This window comes from Littorina saxatilis, linkage group LG6 (assembly GCF_037325665.1).
Source record: "Littorina saxatilis isolate snail1 linkage group LG6, US_GU_Lsax_2.0, whole genome shotgun sequence".
Lineage (NCBI taxonomy): Eukaryota > Metazoa > Mollusca > Gastropoda > Littorinimorpha > Littorinidae > Littorina > Littorina saxatilis.
In genome coordinates, this window is record NC_090250.1 from 4,506,544 (window position 1) to 4,527,357 (window position 20,814).

General features: G+C 44.1%; 1 protein-coding gene across 3 annotated transcripts in view; it reads right to left on the reverse strand.

The window, feature by feature from the left end:
• Positions 1-20,814, reverse strand: part of LOC138968326 (protocadherin-1-like) — a 144,291-nt gene that overhangs the window by 11,888 nt on the left and 111,589 nt on the right. For 2 of the 3 annotated variants that reach the window (XM_070340880.1, XM_070340881.1), the window contains 2 exons: positions 10,901-11,026; positions 9,967-10,120 (listed from right to left, as the gene is read on the reverse strand). In XM_070340880.1, the coding sequence (XP_070196981.1) occupies positions 9,967-10,120; positions 10,901-11,026 (280 nt within the window). The remainder of the gene's footprint in view (positions 1-9,966; positions 10,121-10,900; positions 11,027-20,814) is intronic. The other variant, XM_070340882.1, reaches the window with a different exon arrangement.

Below are 20,814 nucleotides of genomic sequence, written 5' to 3' on the forward strand. Positions count from 1 at the left end.
AACCAAAGCCCCCCCCTCCCCCACCTTCATACTCCATCCCCCAAAGATAAGGTCAGTCGAGTCCATTCCAGCCGGGGGTTAATGTCGGGACAGAAGACAACAGCGGATGTTCGGTGGTCAGTCAAAACGAGGAATCGATGGAGTGACCGCGCTTCTTGAGAGGGCTATCTGCACTCTCGATCCGACGGAACCCGAGACAGTGACCCACCCCAGCGTCGGCTGGCTTTCCTTAATGAGAGGGCATTATCTGCTTGGTGCCTGCCACTCGGTCGTCGCAGTCGTCGCTATACCATTAGGGTGACTATACACACGGTCACCGGAAGGTGTTAAAAGCCATTTGGCGCGTGCGGTTAAAACGTCTAGAGAGGTGCGAGGGTGGAGGGCAAAACAAATTAACTTTAAGCCCAAGCAATATTAGTGCTTTGGTGTTGGATAGACTTTGTTCACTGCCTTTCTTCCCCTGCTAATTAGCAGTACTCTTTGAACTTTTTAACTATTTTGGTTGTCTGAGATGGAGGAGAGCACTTTCTCACTGGACAAGCGCAGTCGCCGTTGACTGGGCGGCAATGTTTTATTCTGTCATTTGGATCATTTAACTGTCCCCTTCGTCTTCAAGAACAAGAACAAGAACAAATAGTTTCGTGTCTGTATTTACAGAACAGAAATGTGTCTTTCGGCCTGCCTCACAACTAAAAATCGAAACTAAAACACAAAATCATAACACTTTAACGATTAGACAGTGTGTATCTTTCCGCCTACCCAAACACCCTTTTCATCTTCTTCTTGAATCCGCTTTCTGTAAATAATCTATTTTCAAGTTTTAGACAGGCAGGTGCACACGAAAAACAAACTTAATCCCAGCAAAACAGGCGAACGGCAGATGAGCTGGTTCAAGGCGAGAACATCCCACCAGCACTATGATTATCTCAACACGACACTACACGGCGCCGTGACTTTTTTTTGTGTTCATCTTATCCCATGATTACCCACCTTCAGCGCCATAATTCACGCGCTATGTATCCTTGTTAGTCAAAGAAGCGGGATGTGTCTGCTTTCCATTGTGCGGAGCAAAACGATGACACGCCGCGTGAAGATCGTCTTGTACATTGCTCTTTACCTGTCCACACTGTGATATATAATTAAGGATCGTTCACACGCAAAGGTAGAACCCTTCAAAACTACTGCCGTTTACATCAGAAACTGGAAAAAAATCGGCTTCTTCTTGTTCTCGTTAGCTTGTTCAGACGTACACTCCTGTGGTACGTGAGAATACCGCCGTCTTCTTCAGAGCCGCCAGATCACCAAACAGCCTCTCCTGCAGGGGGTCTCAACTGGCCATGTTATTCCTGTTTTATCCTCCTGTTTTATCCTGCAGCGGGCAGTCCTGTAGTCGGCGAACAAGCATTCAAAGTCTGCTGTGACTAAAAGCTAGCGTGCCACAGTGAGATGCCATTTCCCCTAGTTTGATGACCTTGTTCTAGAGTTTGGCGTCTCGGAAACCCTACGCCGGCCCTTGGTCAGAACCTTTTAACAGCAGTTACCCCAAGGGAGGAACAAATACAACTTGGTCCACGCCAACACTTAGGCACACTAGAACCCCATCCCAATTCAGACCCATCGATTTAACCACCACCCCCCCCCCCCTGCTCAAGTTCCCGTGTTAAAGACCTTAGTTTTGTTAAAGTTTTTTCTCTGGTTTTTTTTCATACCGGGAGTAAATTCATCTCTTCTTCTCGTTCGCTCCTAATTTATCTCTTATAATTGAGACTCCTTCCCTTACCAACTTGAATTTCTCAGATGTTTGCGGTAGTCTTAAAGTGGAGGTTGCACTGTAGCGCCAACAGAACGACGCCGAACACGACCGCCGGACAAACTGAAGACCACATCGGAAAGACAACACAGAGGCCAATCATGTCCTCCTGTCTTGTACTGACTCATCTAATACTTCTATCGGTTTATGGGGGAATTGATGTCTTCCATCCACCATCTTGCCCTTGGCTTTGTTTAAGCCTTCCCGTATTGGCCACACAATTCTGCCGTACTCCGACGAATTTCCACTCAATTCTCCGGGGTCGAAAACTCTTCCTCCGTCGTCGCTTCTGCCGTGTGGTCTGTGGAGACAGCTGCACTCAAATCTGAGGATAGCTTGGCTTTACTTGTGCTTCCTTCTATTGGGTATTGTTTTGGCTTTATCTGTGTCCCGGCCTTCTTCAGAGGAGATTGGTTTCGTCGGCTTTTGCTGAATGCCGCAATGTTTGAGAAGAGTTTTGGTTGTTGACAATTCAAAGCTTCAGCAAACACAACAGGTCAAAATGCAGGGCTGCTTTGAAATAGGGGCAGGTGCACCGTCAGCTTTTTGAAGGCAAGTCAGGCTAGTTTTGTTGGGGTAATTCCAAAGGCTGCATATTCTGGTCACGATCCATCAACGATTTTCAATTTGTGTCTTCCAATTTCTCAACGAAACATAAATATATTTATACTTTTTTAAGGACTGTTATCCCCCTTCGTGTTACTTAGTTTGGTCTTCGTAAAATTCAAATACAATGCTGAAGAGTTCATATCATTCATCCGGGCATCTTCCACCTCACGCCATGGTCAAGCTAAAGGTCTTCGCGTGTTGGTTTCAATACTGCGGACGACGGTCAAGCGAGAAAGATGACCAGAGCCTCGTGTCCGGTCCTCCCTGTCCGTCTGGTCAAGGTGGGGAGGGCGGAAATTGGTGGACTGGGGAGAGGGATTGGCCGGATCACGTTTCATCTCGTTTGTCACTCTGCTTTACGAGATCTTTGATTCCCTATTTCCCAATGCCAGATGGAATCAGAGAGAGAGATAGAGAGAGAGAGAGATGGCGATGGATCGTGCGTGTGTGTGTGTGTGTGTGTGTGTGTGTGCGTGCGTGCGTGCGTGCGTATGTGTGTGCGTGCATGCGTGCCGTGCGTGCGTACGTACTTGCAAGCGTGCATGAGTGCGTGCGTGTGTAATCCTGAATTCATGTCTCTAATTTCGTCCACAGGATCTGCAAAGCATTCGTTTTTGCAACTGGTTCTGATGGAAAACACACAACTACATCACACTGGAAACTGATATTATAAATGAGCGTGCAGTTTCGTTTGATTGTGCATGAAATAATCAGCATTTACGGAAACCGGAGAGAAATGGGTGGGAATTCTAAACTCTCCAGCATCAGTTACGGTCATCAAAGATAAATAATCGGTATCGTGTTTTGATCAAATGTTGTTGAAGAGGGCATATTTCATCCCGGAATGACTCCAGATGGTCCCGAACAAGAAATCCTCCGCCTGCATTACGCCGATCCATTGAACCAGTGAGTTTTCTGGTTTGCATGGGCACTGGTGGTGAGAATGCCGTGAACGAAATTACGACGGAAAAACAAAAACAAAAACAACTACAGTTACACCACTCAATCCTTGTAGGACGGCTCTGTCGTGTTACACCACTCAATCCTTGTAGGACGGCTCTGTCGTGTGAACTCCGGGAGTTCCTATAAGCTCTGAGCTTTTTGCAATATAAAAATATTGAGTCTACCATTGCAGAAAACAGAAAAACCGCTCGAATGAACTAGAACACTGTATCCTTATCAGCGAAGCAGCAAAACAAAAGCTCCGCTTTGGTAAATCCGATCCACCTCACTTGAGAATGGGCTAAACTTGAAGCTACACGCAGAAGCGATTCATTCACAAACGCATCCATCAAAACAACGATACACTGAATCCCTCAACACTGATGGGGCGAAAGCGCCTTTGTGCACGTTCGAAAAAAATCACTGCTATTGATGGAAGCTGTCGAGCGAACAAAAACACAGGGACAGCAAGCATCTTAACCCGCCGCTTGGGGAGGCGAGAAAATGACAACCTGGAATAAATCATTTTCCAAAGAATCCGATGCCTCCCAACAAAGAAACAGCTTGGGCATGTCTGTGCAGTTGTCGGCAGTCTTTTTCTTCTTTCTTTTAAAGTGATAACCCCTGTCGCTGCTCAGAACGACTCCACTTCATTTTTGCGATTAAAAGTAAGTGTTTAGCTTTTCAACTTATTTTTCTATTCCCATGTTAACTATATCAATAAAGTTATGTGTTTTGAATGTTGCAGGGGGAAATAGAATGCCTCAATAATCACTAAAACATAACGACTTCCAGGGCGAGTGAATTCAGAATCTTCTGTTGTAATCCCGAAGACAAAAAAACATCAAATTATATACAAGTTGGTCTTCTATGGAGCCACAGTATGGAGCCACAGTATGGAGCCACAGTATGGAGCCACAGTATGGAGCCACAGTATGGAGCCACAGTATGGAGCCACAGTATGGAGCCACAGTATGGAGCCACAGTATCTGCTGTCTTACCTCTCTTTTCTGATACGACAATCACACACGACTGGTGCAGTGGGGTCTGTCCATTTAAACCCCTTGCACATCACACCCCGTGAGAACGGCAACAACAACAACGGAAAATATGAAGCAGCGAAGAATGATGCAGGAAACAAGTGGCAGGATGGAATGCAGGAATCAGAAAACAAAAAGCATAATAAAACAAGCCCAGATATCTTCTTTCAAAAGAAAGAAAGAAAGAAAAAAATGGAGAATTACGAAAGAAAGAAGCAAAGAAAGAAAGAAGCAAAGAAAGAAAGAAGCAAAGAAAGAAAGAAACAAAGAAAACAAGAAGGGCAAAGCCCATACGACTCACATGCTTTACACATTTTTCCTACCAAAATACATGTGACCTTGACCCAAGGTCAAGGTCATCCAAGGTCATGCAACACAAAGCTGTTAATTCAAGACATAGGAAGTACAATGGTGCTTATTGGCTCTTTCTACCATGAGATATGGTCACTTTTAGTGGTTCACTACCTTATTTTGGTCACATTTCATAAGGGTCAAAGTGACATTGACCTTGATCATATGTGACCAAATGTGTCTCATGATGAAAGCATAACATGTGCCCCACATAATTTTTAAGTTTGAAACAGTTATCTTCCATAGTTCAGGGTCAAGGTCACTTCAAAATATGTATACAATCCAACTTTGAAGAGCTCCTGTGACCTTGACCTTGAAGCAAGGTAAACCAAACTGGTATCAAAAGATGGGGCTTACTTTGCCCTATATATCATATATAGGTGAGGTATTGAATCTCAAAAACTATAGAGAAAATGGGAAAAATGTGAAAAATAGCTGTTTTTTAGGCAACATTTATGGCCCCTGCGACCTTGACCTTGAAGCAAGGTCAAGATGCTATGTATGTTTTTTGGGGCCTTGTCATCATACACCATCTTGCCAAATTTGGTACTGATAGACTGAATAGTGTCCAAGAAATATCCAACGTTAAAGTTTTCCGGACGGACGGACGGACGTCCGGACGGACGTCCGGACGGACGGACGGACGGACGACTCGGGTGAGTACATAGACTCACTTTTGCTTCGCATGTGAGTCAAAAATGCGTGTTTTGCTGTTGTTGTCGCATCGCCCTTGTCCTTAAAAGCATTTTTGTTGAACTGTTATACAACTGTTTTTATTACGAGCATATCTGCCAAGCCCTAGCAAAACGGGCGACAGTTTTGCGAATCATGAAGACATCTTTGAAGAAATCAAAAAGTGTTAACACTAACGGCGGATGATCATGCCGGCAACGTATAAACCAGCAAAAAGGGAAAGCTGTTTTTTTGCCCTAAAAACAAAACACCATGGCTTCAATGCATTACAATCTTGATCATAGCAAGCAATCCATGTAAAAGGGTATATATACGTGACGTGAAAAACTGCTTGCAAGAACTGCAAGAATTTGTAAGGACTGCCGTGAAATAGAAGAGAGAGAAAGAGAGAGAGAGAGAGAGAGAGAGAGAGAAAGAGAGAGAGAGAGAGAGAGAGAGAGAGAGAGAGAGAGAGAGAGAGAGACAGAGAGAGAGACTGAGAGACTGAGAGAGAGGGAGAGGGAGAGAGAGAACAATATCAAAATAGAAATTCAAGAACCGACAAAAGTACGACCATTAGTTCGAAAAACAGACACACTTCTTCGCTGGCAAACCCTAGAATACCAAACATAATCCAGACTTTTTCTATAGATGCTAATCAGTTCTGTTCGCCCCCGACTTTGGCACCAACGAATTTTCCGATGGATCGAGCAAATGGCCAAATGCTTCACTGACGATGGGCAGAAAAAAAGGTAGGAGCAACTTTGTGGTGAGGCCGGGGGTGTGGAACAGAGGGAGGTGGAGGGGGGGGGGGGGGGGTAGGGAGATAGAGCCTTCGGGCGACTGATCTTTTATTTCCAAAAGACTGATAAATAATTATGGTTATGGTTATTTTAAACAGATGTGCAAAATGCAACAGCCGAAAAAATTCAAGGAGCGGCTGTACCACTGTTGAAAAAGAGCTCAAACATTTGTAATGTTCCAAACACATTTTGTGCCAATTCATATGTTCCAAATAATACTTATGAATTGGCACATAATGTGTCATTGCTACATCAAACATCTCATGACTTTGAGCAAAGTAAAGTCTGGGGGATGGTTATTTTAAGAAACGATCAGCTGAAAAGTCCCTCCAATTCGGGCCCACAAAATGCCTTGCCAGCTAGCTTCTTTTCCAAGTGCCAATCAAAGACATGCAGTACGTTCTTCTTTGGATCTTATCAACTAGGAACCTCAAACAAATCACGAGTTTTAATGCAGATCTGTGTATCGAGTCACAGCTAATTGAACCAGTGACACCCACACAGACGTGAAATAAATGCACTTCTCTGCATGGGGTTCTCCGCTAACTAAAGGCGTGTTGACACGGATTAGCTGGCCGCTTAACCCTTCTTTGCTGGACCCGTCGTCGCTCGTCAATCTAAACAAACACTTCGATACGCAACACGGCTATCGCTCCGTCTGTCAGGAGAACGGAGGAGAGTTTGATCAGCCGACAAGAGATCAAACTGACAGGGGGGTTATAGATTTCTGACTGCTGAATTAATGACCGGTCGCCCCTTCCTCTTTACAACACTCAGTCTACCCGCTCTTTAGCCGATAGACGGTTTAGTACGCAGTCTCGCCAAACAGTGTAGGGGGCGCGCGATAGGCCCTTGAGTCTCGGTAAAGCTCTGTCGTGTAGATGTGAAAGTGATTGATGATTGTGAGTCCCTATTTGCACACTGTCTAGGCCTCACTCCGGTCTTTGCTGGACACCAGTGGACATATCGGTCCATGCATAGAAACCTCGATGATTTATAATACTCTGTTCTTATGGGGTACACAGCTAGTCGCTCGTCTACCTCTGTCGGTAGAAATGGTCACACAGGACTATACAAAGCTGTTCGCTCGGCTATACATCTGTACGAAGAATGTTTGTAACCAGTAGGGGTTCAACGCTTGGACAAACTCATAAACAGGTCTAACGCATGACTCTGCAAGCTCCTCACGATCATCAACCTGTAGGCTCTTTTTTTTAAACCAAACGTGACAAAGTCTACGGAACAATAAATGCCCAGAAGAAAATGTGTGTTAATCTATTGCTAAATGCACAATGTTTTGCCAATGGCGCGTGAAATGATGGCGAAAGTTCGTGCTCAGGCATACACGTGCCTGCGAAGGACCTCATTTTATGCAAACGTTACATTCTGCTTGGAATTTATGACGGGTCATTTACGCTAGGTATTCTTTTAGTCGTACTTTGCAATTGAGGTTATTGAACCGAGAAGTAGAAAACAGTTGCATTAAATCCTGTCAATAACAAATGTTTTTGAAGAAGCAGATTTACTATTTCTCGCTTGTAGAAACGATTTCAGTTGCTTCAGCGACTGATCTGTGTGTGTGTGTGGGTGTGGGTGTTTGTGTGTGTGTGTGCGCGTGTGCGAGTGCGTTCGTGAGTGTGTATGTGTGTGCCGCGTGCGTGCGTGCGTGCGTGCGTGCGTGCGAGCGTGCGTGCGTGCGAGCGTGCGTCTGGCCGTTTGCCCGTCCGAACGTAGCCTACGTGTGTGTGCGTGGTGTTGTCAGCTCACGGCCTCCACAACCCCAATGACCGTTTACAAGCGACCTGGCCTGGGCAAGGTGCTTTTCATTAAACCCACGGAGTTTGTTGACAAGGGCCAGCTCGATTTGTAAAACCCTTTCTTCCCTGCCTTACCCCTCCCCTCTTAAGGGCTTTCCCGTTCTTTTAAATGCTGGCGTTTGATTTTACGTGAAGTTAAATGTAGTTAGGAGATCCTCGCTGTAGCAGAGGGAGCACGACCTTGGGCAGTATTTCACTGAGCAAATATCGCTGCCGTATTCTGGCAGGGACAAAGCTCGCTTCAACGGTTTCAGAATGGGGAGAAATGAAAAGGCACCGCTCTGGCTGCCCCGATCTGTCATATTCGCCAAATTTGACCCAGACGAGTGTAGGTCTCTGAGGAGTATAGGAAAGAGAGGGGGGTTGGGGGGGTGAGAGAGAGAGAGAGAGAGAGAGAGAGAGAGAGAGAGAGAGAGAGAGAGAGAGAGAGAGAGAAAGAGAGAGAGAGAGAGAGAGACGAAATGATTTTGAGAGAGAGAGACAGAAAAAACGAGTGATATCAAATTAGAGAGAGAGGGAGAGAGATAACACACGTACACACAAACACACACACATACACACACACACACACGCACGCGCGCACACACACACACACACACACACATACAGAGGGAAGATTAGGACCGGTTCAGGAATTCACAAATTCTAGTTGATTTCATTCAGTTCCCATGTGTTAACGGGCTGGTTGTTGACCCGTACAACAATTTGTCCATTTCAGCTGTAACCTCCACCCGAGCCCTACAAATGACCGCTGGGGTGGGGGTGGGGGTGTAACGCATCCTTTATGGGAGTCAGCTTATTGACTTTTAAGTGGCGTTGTAAAGTCATGATTTTGAACAAATACCGGTTTTATTGCCTCGCCCTCCCCACTATTTGTCATCCCTGATATCCCTCCGGTTTCTGCTTTGGTGGTAAAACCAACTCCGGCACGATCGATTCGATGTTTGAACTTGGCTTTGTGATGAGTTGACTTGGTACATAAGGCAGGCGTGATAAATGAGAAAAAAATCGCTGTTATTGCTTGTAATGGTGGTATCATTTTCAGAGGCTAAAACCTGCTGAGAAGACAAACCATTAGTTTAGAACATGAAGGTTTGGATGATATCGCCAAAGGTCGTCCAAGGGCAAACAAACAAATCGTTAATGTCGTTTTCGCAAATCTTGCAAATCCCTTTTCTTGTTTGAAATTACACTCGCTTCATGTATTTCAAGAACCCCGTTCGAACATTAGACGTGAAATACGAGTAATGAAACTTTAAAATGGGCAGCTGCATTGAAGCGTGCCTTTGTAAATGTTTTTGGCTGCAGTTATGATTTCGTGTTATTGTTCTGAGTCAGCAAGGTACGGCCCAAACTCGTCTTTTGAGAGCCCCTGATTCACTGCCTTAAACTGGCTAGCATCAGGCCACATGAAAGGAGCTATTCTTCCATGAGACTAGTAGAATATTGTCTTACGTCACATTCCGCTTAGAGACAGACAGATATACTGATTGAGAGAGAGAGAGAGAGAGAGAGAGAGAGAGAGAGAGAGAGAGAGAGAGAGAGAGAGAGAGACAGACAGAGAGAGATAGAGACAGACAGAGAGAGAACAGCGAGTGAGAGAGAACAGCGAGTGAGAGAAATAGAGTCAGACAGAAAGACAGACAGACAGACAGACGAAGAGAAAGAAAGACAATTGCGAAAAACTGAGAAAGGGGGCTGGCCAGGGGGGCTGGGGGCTGAGGTCCCCAAGATGCTGTTGAAATGTAGCTTTTGAAAGGGTATTTGGGGTCGCTCCATGGGAAAACGGGACATTTGCCAATTAAGGGTGGGGAGGGGTTGTCCGGAAACCAGAAACTCCCCCCCCCCCCTTCAGATTCAAGCCCCGACAGTAGAAAACTAGGCATCTATCATCAGCATTCAGTCTCCAAGAAAGCACGTACCTGTGTCGAGCGAAGAGCCCCGGTTGCTGTGAGCCTCATCCTCACTGCCCCCTCTCCCACTGTCCGTCCCTGTCTCGCCACTGCTGGCACTCAGCGCGTCCTCGCCCCCCGGTCTGTCCAGCTGCATGTGCAGGTGATCCTGGAACCACGGAGACTGGTGTCATAGGAATGCAAGGTGAGTACAGGTAGGATGTGCAGGTAAGTACAGGTAAGTTGTAGGTAAGTACAGGTTAAATACAGGTAAGTACTGGTAAGTTGTAGGTAAGTACAGGTTAAATACAGGTAAGTACTGGTAAGTTGTAGGTAAGTGCAGGTAATTTACAGGTCATTACAGGTTGGCGTCAGGTAAGTTTTAGTTAACTTTGAAACCAGGGGCGGATCAGTTGCTTTGTAAGGGGGGGTGCACTTTGAATCGAAAGTGAATGTGATGGGCGTTTCGCGCCCGAATTTGCTAGGGGGGTCCGGGGGCATGCCCCCCCCCCCCCCCCGGAAAAAATGTTGGCTCAAAGAAGCAAAATGGTGCCATCTGGTGCCATTTGAACTTATAAATGGTCATAGAATCAGCTTTCCAAATTTTTTTGTTTTTGTTTTTTTGCTGGAGGGGGGTGCACGTGCACCCTGTGCACCCCCCCCCCCCTCGTCCGCCCCTGGAAACTCGTCTGTTTATGCCATGAAAGAGGTGAGGTTTTTTTTTTGTAGCTACAGAGGATGCCATATACAGAGAGAGAGGGACAAAGACAGACAGACATACAGACAGACAAAACCAGGTAGCATAGATCGCTTAACATCAATTTAAGGGACGGAAGTGTAGAAAAAAGCGTAACATAAACAAAAATCACCAGCACAGAATAAATCTAATAAACAAAGATAAAGGTTCGTCCTTTTGCAAAATCATATAAAAAAAAAAAAATACACCGAAAATATCACAACTTACATCCGTTTCAGCTATGGGTGTGTTGTGGTAGGTGTGACCGTCAGAACTCTCGTAGGGAGCGGTGAGCGAGCCAGGCGAGGTCTTGCCGCTAATGAACGTGATGAACCGTCCGTCTCCTGGGGGCTTCTGCAACACACAACACACATATTCTGTTAAATATAGACAACTTGGACATTCTACATCACACAACACACATATTCTGTTAAATAATTATAGACAACTTGGACATTCTACATCACACAACACACATATTCTGTTAAATAATTATAGACAACTTGGACATTCTACATCACACAACACACATATTCTGTTAAATAAGTATAGACAACTTGGACATTCTACATTACACAACACACATATTCTGTTAAATAATTATAGACAACTTGGACATTCTACATCACACAACACACAATCATATTCTGTTAAATAATTATAGACAACTTGGACATTCTGTAACACATCACATACACACGCATATGCTGTTAAGTATATTGAAGTCAGTTCGGACAGTTCTCGGAAGAAGCATAGTAGATGTGTATGGTAACCAAGACAATGCGGAAGAAGCATGGTATCTGTGTATGGTAACCAAGACAATGCGAAGGGGAGAGAGGGTTGACAAGTATTTTGTGAGGGGACGTTATAGGGGGGCAGAGAGAGAGAGAGAGAGAGAGAGAGAGAGAGAGAGAGAGAGAGAGAGAGAGAGAGAGAGAGAGAGAGAGAGAGAGAGAGAGAGAGAGAGAGAGAGAGGGGCGCGCTCTTGGCAAAATATTCAGATTTATACACTTCAGCAGAGAAAAGGTGACAGATTATGAGTGCAATCGATTAATATCAGTTGACGAGTCTGACAAGATCTGTCGCACTTCAAACCGCGACGGACAATAAAGTTCGAAGCTGTCAATAGCTGCAAGCGCAAGAAGCTTTCGAGTATGTTTGAAATATACTGACAACGACGACCGCAAAACTGGACGCCGCTACGGCCGTTTATACACACGCATGTTAGGCTCATAGGTTACTCTATACCCCTTTTCTTCTGCTTCTTTACTTCTCCGTTCTTTCTTCCTCCGTTATTCAGCCGTTAGTTTCCCTGCTCCTAAAGAAAAACTGTTTTCTCGACGATTTGCATAAAGCATTAATGGAGCAGCATTAACACCCTCGCGACCTACGGTATCATTGTGTCCCCAACGCAAAGGACCGAACAAAGGAATTTAATCGCTCGGAATGCATTCACCTTAGAAACACCTTGAAAAAAAGTGTCTACATAGAATTCAGCGTCGCTTTTCTTGTGTTACTGTCGTTGACGTCGCTGAGGAACGCTTCAAGATTAACAAAGAGGTGATACATATCTGTTTTTGTAAGTGGAGAATTTTTAGGCTGGTTGTATACCTTTTCAGCGTATTAGTGTACCCTATAATACCTGTGCAATAGCATAATTTTTCTCTCCCCCCCCCACCCTCCCCTCTTGATTTGGGACGGCTGGGGCAAGAGAACGGCGTGTGTGCTACTTAGGAAAATCTGTCCCAATACGAAATTTGCACTCAAGTTCGTTCTCATGCGAAAGTGTGATTAAAAACGTAGAATTGATGTTCAGACTCTAAGAAGAGCTGAAGATGTAAGACATGTAAACGACTAACAAAGACAATTTGCAAAACAAATGTTTGAACAATATTAACAAGAAACAAGTACAAAAACAAACACAAAACAAAACAAAACTCCCCCTTTTTGTTTTAATTTTGCAAAACGTTAACTTGTACATGACTATTGTTCAGTTTTGTTTTTCTCCTGCAAAGGGATTTAAATTCACAAAGGAGTAATTAAGTACACAGATAGTAAAGAATGTGACAGGTAGCATTCTTTGGTGAAAGAAGTTGTAACGGTGAAGAAACAAACAAAAAAACAACACACATCCACACATGCAACGATGACTCAGGAAATCCAGCTGTGTGTATGAATCATACAACCGTTACACCGGCGTCTCCCTTACCCCCTACTAGACATCTGACACCACGAAAAAAAACGCCCTTTTCATCATTTTTTCTTTGCAACCATAAAAACACAGGTGTTCTAGTAAGGTAAACAACAACAACAAACAAATAAAGAAAGGTAAAACAAAAAATAATAATAAGAGAGAGAAATAGTAGCCCTTGGAACATTCGAACGAAAATTATGGGGCTTACTGCCCGTCAGGTCTAAATTGCCTATATTGGACATGAATTAGTTTATAATACGATGGGGGAAAAAAACAAAAAACTAAAGAGAGCTGGTTAAAAAACGGGAGGATGACGGGAGTGAGGGTGAGTGCAACGTTAAAAAAAAAAAAAGTATATGTCTCTACCTAAGACAGAAACAAACCATAACCAGACACCACGGGACATTAATGCTAGGTATCCAGGTAGACAGCATAGAGACAGCGAGATCGTCTTTCTTTTCTCCTTTTTTTCTGATGACAACGGGACTACGTGTATATATAACCATCCCGTATCATTTCACGTCACACTCTGAAAAAGTTCTTGGCATTCTATAGTATAGCCGTCACCAGACAATGTACCCCTAGGATGTAAACACCCAGCAACCAAAACAGTTAACAGTCTCCGGGTATCTTGTGTCTATGAAGAAAAGACGCACAGAATGTTCATGACATCTCGCGGGTTTTGGAGCACCCTCGAACCGTTATTGTACCAACAAAAAAGGAAATATTACACCTCGCTGTTGGGTGCTGCGTGTTTACATTTCAACGCGGAGGTTATTTTGTGTATTATTTTCCCTAACCCGTATACATTTTTTAAACGGTTTGTAAAATGTGCGTTGTCATTAACCGCTTTGTGTGTTTGCAAGTAAACAAACGCACACGCACACAGACGCATAGGCACACCTTTCTGATTAAAAGGGGAAGTTAAACAAAAATAATGTACTAGAGTCGACTTGAATGTGTAAATGTGTGATTTTTTTTTGTAAATGATAGAGACTTCTTTTAACATTGAAATTGTTTAAATGCTGAAGGGGAGGAGGGGGTAGGAGGGAGCGATAATCACACCTAAAGTAGAGAAAAGGAGAGAAAAGGCAGATATAGAATCTTCAGATTAAAATGACAGGTGATGGAAATAAACCAGAGCTTGGGTGGTAGGTATAATTATATACCAAAAACTGAAAAAGAAAAGATCACATTCCAAGTCGGTATCAGTGCATGTATTAATGTGTGACAGCGAGTATATAGGTGACACTTGTCATACACAAAAACCTCCGCCCAGCTCTGATAAAAAAAAATCCCATAAGTTCCATTTCCTATGTCTTTTACCCAAACCACTTTCTCCAGTCTATCAAACACATTCGTTCCACCTGTCCGCTCGTGTACAGCTAGTCTCGCAGGGGGCTGCCGAGTGCCGCTAGTGCCACATTAGGGTGGCACTTCACCTTAACAAATTGACCTCCAACGAATAGTCGTAAGAAAACATCACATTCCATTTCAAATGTACTTATACTTGTTCACATCAAAACTTAAATAGCACTTTTCGTTCACACAAAAGACCACCAGGCGCCAAGCTTTTCAACCACTCGCTCTAACCTCCCGCCACCGAAATGAAATCAAGTTCATATTCGAGTCTTTTGTGTGTATTGGGAAAGGCTATCGTTTTTATTCTCACAAGTCCACACATGGCTAGAGCTGAACAGAAACGCGCCCACTGCACCAAAGATTCGTGAAGATATCCATCTAATACCAGCATCAAACGCGCCATTTCTTGAGAAAAAGACGACAACAATGTTTCAAAGGCAATCGCGCGATCAGAAAATATATGAAAATAGCACCCCTCACGCGACGTCAGACAAAGACAGAAAGGGAGGTTCCGATTCAATGCTCTGACGCACACAGAGATGTAAACACAAATCAAAAATACCAAAAGGTAAATAAGTGAAACAGATTATGACAAGTTCAGCAAGGACAAACACACTTAGAGAAAACAAATGTAGGGGTTTAGATAGAGAGGGGGACACAGCCAGCAAAATGCATTGTCATCATTTTCACGAGTTTTCATTCACAAGCACCTGGGAAATAAATCTCATGTTCCCCGGGGAATAAATCCCCGGTTACCATAGTTGCAGGAAGCCCTATTACATGGATAATCAAAAGCAAACCCAATAGAAACGCTCGAGGATTCTTCGGCTCTTTTCATTGGCGTTTCCCCAGACCTAAACAGACGACACTGCTTCGCCAAGTTCCAAATACGAACTGGCAAACTGGCAAATGTAAACAAAAAACAAAACTACCTCATCAAAGGTCATACATTTATGCTTTATCGCAAACAAATGAAACCTATCGATATGTTTTATCTTCTCACAAAGTCATGGAGTGCGTGTATCTCTGTTTGGAGAAACACTATGCGAACGTCAAGTTTAAGTCAAACCAATTGACCGCTGACACACACATTTTGACCCGTGCACAAGACGTTGTATCGATAAACTAAGCGCAAATAAAAAAATAATAATAAAAAAGCAAAGAACATAGCAACAAGAAATGAAGACATCTGACAAAGCCGAGCAAGCAGAATGACAAGTCTAATGAAAAACAGAGAGGCAATGAGAAACAAGATCGCGATTATCTTTCCTTCGCGGCACGACGCAAATCGTTTGTGTCCTTTGACCCAATTCGTGCAGTGCTGCACGATGCAAATCTTCTGTGACCTTTGACTCAACGTAGCTTCAATATATTCGATTACTAATATTTACCACTGAAAACCGAGGGGTGGAATACCGAGAGGGGCAGGGTGGTAGGGCGATGGTGAAATGTAATGAAGAGACACGTGTAGCAATAAGAGAAAACCGATTCTGCAATAACACAAACAAGAACAAAAAACCCAACACTGACCTATATTTAATCAATAATATGATCGTCTGCGTTGCAGGTGTGCAAGTGAAGGGTTGGGGGGGGGGGTAACTTGATCATTAATGTGTGTGTGTCAGTGTTTGTGTTCATGGACTGATTGTGAGGGAGGGGGAGGGTGGGGTGGGGTGTGTTTCAGGTTTTGGTGTGGGTATGAAACGAGCAAAACAATACCCACACCACAAAATCTTGGAGGCAAAAAACACTCGCCGTCGCATCATTTTGTCCGCACAATATTATATGCACCAACAACCGGAAAGAAAGGTGACAATGGAAAAAGACTCATCTTTGCTTCCTGCGATTCCTTGCCCCCGACTCGAACGTCGCACGATAATCCACATAACAGATCTGTTGTGAGATGGTCAACGCTGACTGTGCAAGCAAATCACATCGTTTGAAATACGACAATCCCATCGCTCGAATGCAACATGTGGGCACTATCGTCTCAAAGGCGCTTACTGTTGGTTTCACACACCACTCTGTAGTCGGAACCTACAGAACTTCGCATGTCAAACCTGACATACTTGTCTCAACATTATAATCTCAAATCACACACAGTAAGTTGCTTTCGCACGCCAGCTTTGAACAACGTGCTGGGGCCCCGAACATGCATTATAATAACAGAACTCGCGTTTTAAACCATGGCTCCCTGTGTTGATTTTTCACTTAATGTTGAACCACCAAAATGATGACAAAAACGATGTTTGATGGTGTGTTGCCAGACCAGCTTTTTTGTCGGTCCTCGGGGGGCATATCGACTTTTGTTTCATATTTATTGACCGCGGCCTTCGGCCTTGGTCAATAAATATGAAACAAAAGACGATATGCTCCCCCTCGGACCGACAAAAAAGCTGGTCTGTCAACAACCCATCAAACATCTTATAATGTTTGCAAAGACTTTGGCGAAAGACAGAAAAAAAAGAAAGGGATGAAAGAACGAAGTCATGAAAACAAAAGAGAAAGAACAGAAAGAAAGAAAGATTGACAGATGCAAAGAAAGAAAGGAAAGAAATAACAAAGAAAAGAAGGAAGGGATGACTAAAGGAAAGAAGGAATCAAGGAACGAAGTAACGAAGAGAAGGAAGAACAAAAACTATGAAAGACATACAAATAGAAAGACGGAAGAAGGGGTAAGTAATGAATAAAGTAAGAAGGCGGTGACGAAATGGAGAGAAAGGAATAAAAGAAAGATGGCTGGGATGACAAAAATGAAGGAATAAGATGACGAAGACGAAAAAAAGAAAGAAGGGAAAAAAGGAAGAAAAGGTGGAAGGAAGAAAGACAACAGGAAAGAAAGAGAGGAAAAAAAAAAGATGGAAGGAAGAAAGACAACAGGAAAGAAAGAGAGGAACAAAAACGATGGAAGGAAGAAAGACAACAGGAAAGAAAGAGAGGAACAAAAAAGATGGAAGGAAGAAAGACAACAGGAAAGAAAGAGAGGAACAAAAACGATGGCAGGAAGGAAGACAACAGGAAAGAAAGAGAGGAACAAAAACGATGGAAGGAAGGAAGACAACAGGAAAGAAAGAGAGGAACAAAAACGATGGAAGGAAGAAAGACAACAGGAAAGAAAGAGAGGAACAAAAACGATGGAAGGAAGAAAGACAACAGGAAAGAAAGAGAGGAACAAAAACGATGGAAGGAAGGAAGACAACAGGAAAGAAAGAGAGGAACAAAAAAGATGGAAGGAAGAAAGACAACAGGAAAGAAAGAGAGGAACAAAAAAGATGGAAGGAAGAAAGACAACAGGAAAGAAAGAGAGGAACAAAAAAGAAATAAAGGAAGGAAGGCAGGAAAAAGAGTAAGAAAAAGGAAGAAACCAAAGAAACAAAAACTGAACAATCAGAACAAAAGACAGAACGGCGACGATAGACATAAGATCAGGACGACAAGGAAGCAAGAAGGTGACACCATTTTGAGGAAGAAGATAAAAGAGCTTGTCAATGATCTTCAGCTCAAAAAAGATCAACACAATCAATGGCTATTGATCACTTCCGCTTGATTTCCCGTCTTCTATCTTTAGCCCCTCTTGTTTCAACATCTTGTGATTACACGCTTTTAGCCAGTCGCCCGTTCAATCAAAGCCGGCTCCTCGAAGACTGAAGATTCCATCACCAAGGGCAATTACTCTGGTAGCCGCCGACTGTTCTATACTCTTTTGATGTTTCTCTGGTGCACTTTTTGCGGGTCATGCTGGCGAAACCAGCTCTGTAATCTGGAGAACGAATATGAGACTTGAACGGGGGAATTATAAAGGTTTGATTTTAAAAGGAAAGGAAAAGTGGAAACGTTTTGTGAACAAAGACATAAGAGGGAGCGATGCTAGAAGGTTAGCAATTGAAACAGAGAGATCACTCTGGTGCTCGGAAGAGCACATCACAACAGAACACTACAGGATGCAAGAGGCGCTGAAAGTGCTTGAGGACTGGACAAAGAAGTGGCTCGTCAACATCAACACCAGGAAGACCACTTACACGATCTTTAGTCTGTCCCCGAAAGAACTGAAGGCCAACCTCAAGCTCTGCGGACAGACGCTGCAGGCTGACAACACCCCCACGTACCTTGGCGTGACCTTTGACAGGCGACTCACCTGGAAACAGCAGACAGAGAAAGTCGAAGCCAGAGCCAAGCTAAGGTTAGCACTAATGAAAAAGCTAACTGGCACAACGTGGGGCGCAGATGCAGCAATCCTCAAGAAGATGTACGTGGGCAGCGTCAGACCAGTACTTGAGTGCGGAGTGACAGCATGGGGCACAGCAGCCAAGTCAAATTTTGACAGAGTCAGCAAGGTGCAGAACCAGGCGGCCAGAATCATCACTGGCGCCATGCGGTCAACCCCTATCCAAGAGCTGGAAAACATCATGGGCCTTGAGCCCATGGAAGACAGAAGGGACACCAAACTCCTCACACATGCAGCTAAATTAAAACGACTCCCAACTCACCCCAAGAAAGACAGACTGTGTCAACCAACAAAAGGAAGACTGAAGAGAGGAAGCTTCATCCACCAGACGAGGGTGTTGGAAAGGAGACACCAATATATCCTGGACCAGCAACCCAAAGATATCCCCCAATACCTTGAAAACCCAAGCTGGAGTGATGAAGGGAGACCCCAGATACGCTGCAGTATTCCTGGCGTTGGCAAGAAAGACTCCCAGAGCTGTGCTGAACTGAAGTCTCTCACCATTGAACACATCCACAACTCCTACCCCCAACACCAATGGACTCATGTATACACTGACGGATCTGCCGACCAGGCTGTCAGAAGTGGTGGTGCCGGAATCTACATAAAGTACCCAGGAGGTCGAGAAGAAGAACACATCTCCCTCGCTACCGGCCTCTACTCCACCAATTTCAAGGCTGAAGCAGTAGCGCTCCAGACAGGTGCAGCTCACATTGAGCACAGTCCACTCTCCTCCAACAACGTTGTGTTCTTCAGCGACGCAAAGTCAGTCCTGCAGGCCTTAGACACTGCCAGAGACAAAGAACTGAATGACCTGTCATCCGCCTTGACCTCCCTGTGCAGAGCCCACACAGTCGTGCTGCAATTGGTCCCCTCTCACTGCAACATACTAGGCAACGAAGCCGCAGATACTCGGGCAAAGGAGGGCACTACGAAGGACCAGAATGACAGATCAACCACCTTCAAAGAAGCCAAGACCATCATCAAGGCCAAGCAACACAAAAAGTGGTTGCAGCAGCACCCACACTACAACAAAAACGACGCCTTTCACCTGCTCACAAGGTCTGAGCAGGTCCTCATATTCAGGCTGCGGACAGGCCACAACCGAATGAACCACCACCTTTTCACCACGTTCAGAATTGGCCAGTCAGACCAGTGCCCTTGTCAAACAGGCAGCATGACAACGGAACACCTGCTGCAGACTTGCCCACTACACGATGGCCTCAGGAGCCAGATCTGGGCGGACGCGACCACGGTGCACGGGAAGCTCTATCAGTGGCAGTCTGGACGACCTACAGCGCACGGCAACATTTGCGCGGAGAACCGGCGTTTCCATCTGAGTGATCGACAAGAAGAAGAAGAAGAAACAGAGAGATAGATGCAAAGAAAGAGAAAATATATCATTTCTCAAAAGAAAAGGAAAAGGAAGGAGAGAGACAGACAGAGAGAGACAGAGAGACAGAGAGAGAGAGAGAGAGAGAGAGAGAGAAAGAGAGAGAGAGAGAGAGGGGGGGAAAGACAGAAACAAGTTAGAGAGAGAGAGAGAGGCAGAGAGAGAGACAGAGAGAGAGACAGAGAGAGAGACTTAGACTTAGAACATTTTATTGACATAAAGGGTAAACATTTTAAGCCAAGGGCCTAATCTTACAACGTGCCCTTTACATTCACACTAACACATCCGCACGCATATAAACAACATAATATAATGAATTCATATAGGCATAACATGTAAATGTACAGTAAATAAGCATAAGCACCACGGCCACACGAAACACAAAATCTAATATACGAAGTAAAACAATATGAATACTATATGCTATGAATATGTAATATGACGTGAATATCATTATATAGTAATATTAATATAGTATACGATTCACATGATTATGTCACCGCGGGTGTGTACTTACAGAGAACAGTTTAGATGTTTTTTTAAAGAAGATTTAAAAATATTTACAGATTTGCAAGTTTTAACATTCGAAGGAAGAGAGTTCCATCTTGACGGCCCAGCAAAGGCAAAACTAGTTTTATATAGATCTACACGGGTCCTTGGTAGTAGATATTTATCTGATCCGTATCTCTCAGGAGCCTCGGTTATGAATGCATTCAAGTATGGTGGTGCTAGCCCATGGAGTGCCTTGTACATTAACACTGCAATGTTATAGTCAAACTGCTCCTGCAGTGAAAGTAAACTAGCAGCTTTAAGCTTTTCTGACGTTGACAGATACGGGTTATTAACAATTAGCTTTTCCCCTCTTCTGTGCAGGGAATTTAATTTTTTAAGCAGATTTTCGCTCGCACTGCACCATACAGTAGAAGCATAATTGATAAAAGATTGGCAGTGTGCCACAAAAAACATTT